Source organism: Microdochium trichocladiopsis (assembly GCF_020744255.1).
Source record: "Microdochium trichocladiopsis strain MPI-CAGE-CH-0230 chromosome Unknown B0I36scaffold_12, whole genome shotgun sequence".
Classification (NCBI taxonomy): domain Eukaryota; kingdom Fungi; phylum Ascomycota; class Sordariomycetes; order Xylariales; family Microdochiaceae; genus Microdochium; species Microdochium trichocladiopsis.
In genome coordinates this window covers 1,868,497-1,872,403 of record NW_025763555.1, presented here as the reverse complement: position 1 = coordinate 1,872,403, position 3,907 = coordinate 1,868,497, and the positions used below count along the sequence as shown (strand labels likewise).

General features: G+C 54.3%; 1 protein-coding gene across 1 annotated transcript; it reads right to left on the bottom strand.

The window, feature by feature from the left end:
* Positions 1-784: 784 nt before the first annotated feature.
* B0I36DRAFT_397318 (uncharacterized protein) lies at positions 785-1,507 on the bottom strand (the record flags this gene model as incomplete). Its single annotated transcript, XM_046161573.1, has 1 exon — positions 785-1,507. The coding sequence occupies exon 1, from the start codon at positions 1,271-1,273 to the stop codon at positions 785-787; it is 489 nt and encodes a 162-aa protein (XP_046006201.1). The 5' UTR covers positions 1,274-1,507.
* Between the last annotated feature and the right edge of the window lie 2,400 nt (positions 1,508-3,907).

The following is a 3,907-nucleotide window of genomic DNA, read 5'->3' as shown; positions in this document are numbered from 1 at the left end:
TGTGGCTCATAGCGGGGATCCGGGCGCAGGCGTGCCTCCTCACGGTAGGATCGCCGCTGAGGGGCCTCGTAGTCGTAAGCCGACATGGCTGGTGGCGCTGATGCCGTAGTTGTCGAGGTAGTCTTGTCATCTGATGACAAGCAGTGTTCGTGGACAGTAAGTTTGCTTGCGTGCCGCGATCAGTGTGGTTGTAGCGATCGAGATGAACTGGGGAAAGCTGCGCTGATGATATAGCGAGATGTCAGCAGGACCCCGAGGGACAGGGCAAGAGGGCGGGAGGGGAGCGGGCACGTCAATAATAGTACGTGGGCGAGGGACGGACCGGCCACCTGGGGCAGACGGCTGTGGCAGTCAGCAGACAGCGTCCTGAGGGACAAGCTTGGAATGAAACCAAGCCAAGTGCACCTGCGCATGAGCACGGCAGTTGCCCCGCCCCGCCGTTGCGAGCCCGCCTGCCTCACCTGCTCGTCTGACGTCAACCTCTCACCACTAGACTAGGAACAGGCTGGCTCGCTGGGCACCAACCAATCCACCCCGAGACCGACCAACCCCTTCGCCATGACGAGCAGACAACTGGCAGCACACCCCGGTTCAAGAAGTGATTGTCTGCCTCCGAAAGCAGGCCGGCCCCCTCAATCAGGCCCCCGGTGGCCGGTTTGGCGGCGCCTTAATTGGCTGCGGCGCTCCGGAGTGGTTGTGTGGGCTCGAGGCCAGGGCCAGCCATCCCTGAGATCTCGATCCCACATTCGCTTGCCACAAGGCATGGCATTTCAACATCTGATTCTTACAGCCGTCCCCAAGTGCCCACCATTAGCGCATTCCCCGCGGCTTCGCGAGCGGCGAATTTTGGATCATCCCCAGAAACCCGCTTTTCGCGATTTCCTGGGCCATCGTTGAAAGGCTGAGAGCTGAGCGGGCCCGCCGTAGGGATCTCACCAAGTCCAGCCACTTGCACCTGCCGTTTGACCCAGGCCGACGCGCACGGAACTTGCCGTGCCTGCATCCTCAAGCAGACAGCTCCTGTGCTGCCCCCACTCGCGTTGTCGTCCCAGAAATGCTGCAGGCCATGTCGCTTGGCCTGGTCGGCGCAGAACTGGATCTTTCTATAGCCGACTTTCTGTTGCCAGTCGTTTGAGCTCGTCTGTACATCAGTGTAGATGACCTCGACGGCACCCCAGGTGTGGGAAAGGATTGCGTAAGGGGGGATGTCGTCAGCGCGCAGATCGTCCGTGAGGGTGTAGTTGTTGGCGTCATCTCGTTGTAGTAGCCGCATTGTGGGATACGACTGATGACAGTAAGCGCTACTAGTCGGAGTGAGAAATATCTCGGTGGCCGGAGGTCCCGCATGAAGGTCAAATGGGATAAAAAGAAGCAGGCATGAGCATTATCATGGTAGGATATTGGGCCGCCTCTCAGCTCCAAAGTAAGGCTGAAAGTGCGGGGTAAGGCAGACTCGTCACTCACCTGTGACGCTATACTGTGCATATGCAATACGACTTTGCCCTCATATTCTCTCAAGTGCCGGCTTTGAATAATTGACAGTGCAAAGTGCTGCAAGTAACGATTTGGGATAATTAGTTAAATCAGTCGTGGGGGCTTTCTGTCAATGTTAGGTTCAGTGCAACCAATGGAGTTGCATAGTGCTAAGAAGTCTACGCACAGTCTGAAGCCATATGGGTCAAAGGAGTCCATGCGGAGTCGACGACTTTTCTGCATTTCACGGACACTGATCGTGGTCGCCACTGTACAGAACGCTGCGTAATGATGTGTATAAAGACCCGGAGATTGGCCTACAACAAGATTAGCCATGCATAAGCCGAATATCCAAGCGCACGTACCGATATCCAGACAGTACGAGCTCATTATCCTGTTGCCACGACGGAATCTCATGGTATAGCAAAAGCTTTTTGGACGACAGTTGGCCCTGTCTACCATTTTCTTTTCCGATAGGTGACATTTCCAATATGTCGGGAGCCAAATACTGCAGCGATGAAGTAATAGTTACAGTACAGTACTGACCACAATCAGTGTCCACAAACAACTCGATTGAGACGATTCGCGCACGGGCCACATCTGCCCAGTTGTGGCTTAGGACTGTGTGAATATTGTTCAGCACTATGTATCGTCCATAAAAGCTCCACCTCCCTCCATTTCTGGCTTTCGTTAACCTTGCCGACGCCCAGCGACCCATTGTGGCGAGACGCTCTGATCGAAAAATGGTTCATTCGGCTATAGAACCTTTGCGATATCGAGCCACCTAAAGTTCGGACGCCTCGCATAGCTGGGTCAAAAAACTGCACAGCGGTCAGATTGTTATCTCGATCTCATTTCGAACAGCACTTCATTTTCTACATATGGTCTTTTCCAATTCGAAATTGCTACAAGAATTGCTAATAAGCATATAGATAAGAACTCTTCCTCAAGGTTTCGTTAGTAAGTCCCCATATGCTGCTCACTGGAGACCGTGGAAATATGGTCGGCACGAGACGGCAGTGTATGGAACGTTGTGGAACACTGTTGGCTCCACCCGTCGTCGCTCCGACGATGTGTCATAAAGGAGCCTAAGGGCAGCACACTACCTGCATGCCTTTTGCCACATCAACTCGATTTGCCATCATGGACGGCATTAGCTACAGTACCTGTCTGTCAGAATAGGACCTCCAATGTCGAGTCAGGTGGTCGACCCCATACGCTGGCAATTATGGAACATCAGTGGCCTGATCGTGAACACCATGGTTGAACCTTGCGGGGTTTGTGGATACGCCGAGTGTCCACTTCAACTCCGCACTGCAACATAGCTGGGTAAGCGGAAGGGAGCACTGTCTCGGCTTCTTCCGGGGGACAGGGGGCTGATCGGCACATGAACTCAACGTATCCGACCAGGTGCGACTGCAAGATCACTATTCTGACCGACCTTCCACCATGGGGTTCTCACCCACGGGTAAGGATTCTGCCAACGGACGCATCCATCTGTCCATCAAGAGCCAAAGTATCTGCAGCGGTGTTATTCCTGCGCCTTCGTCAATTTTGCACCATCAATATGGCATGTTTCTGGGGTGCTCGTTCACACCCTCTCCATCGGCCGGGCAACGGGTGGCAGCAACTAAATCAAGCCTCCAACGACAGGAAAATAGAACGGCGCCGGGGAACATGATTTAGTCGGTCACGGCAGGGCTGGCATATCCTTGGCAGCTACTTTGACCAGTGCCAGGGTTTCCAGTGGACTGAAATTCAACAGGGATTGAACCCACAAGCAGTATTGGGTGATTGGCAGGGTATGTATCTTCAAGTCTATAGTAACGGGCGCAGGAACAGGTTCCTTATACGCAATTTAACCTGCCAGATCTCTGCGGCCAAAGGCGGTATCTGACGGAAAGGTGTTCATTTTTTTCAGCCTTACGCCCATCCCATGCTGCGTGCTGAATCGCGATATCGTACTGGGGCCGTCCATTGCAATGGCACCGGCCGACAACGATGACCTTGGCGCCTCGTCCGTTTCGGTGTGGAAGAATTGGTCGTGACGCCTCCCCGTCTGGGTGAAGGCTATCAGCTCGTTGAGGATGACGAACTCGATCTTGAGCTTGATGCTGTACACGACGGGCTTGTACGTCGTCTGGATCTGGAAATTTCCGCTGTATTCGGTGGCGAGGAGACTGGCGTCGAGCAGGACGGTGAGGACGAAGAGGATGACGAGATGGCGGAGGATGCGCCGTCCCGTGGTGGCCTTGACCACCAGGATAGGCTTGAAGCACGTGGCGGCCTCCCATACGTACAGCCCGGATATGACGCTCTCCTGGAGGAAGAAGCCGGCGAGTTGTATCTTTTCATACACATCAAAGGCGCGAAAGAAGGGGTCGGGATTGCCGCTGTTACTGGCGAGGAACAGGATCGACACGGGAATGTGGAG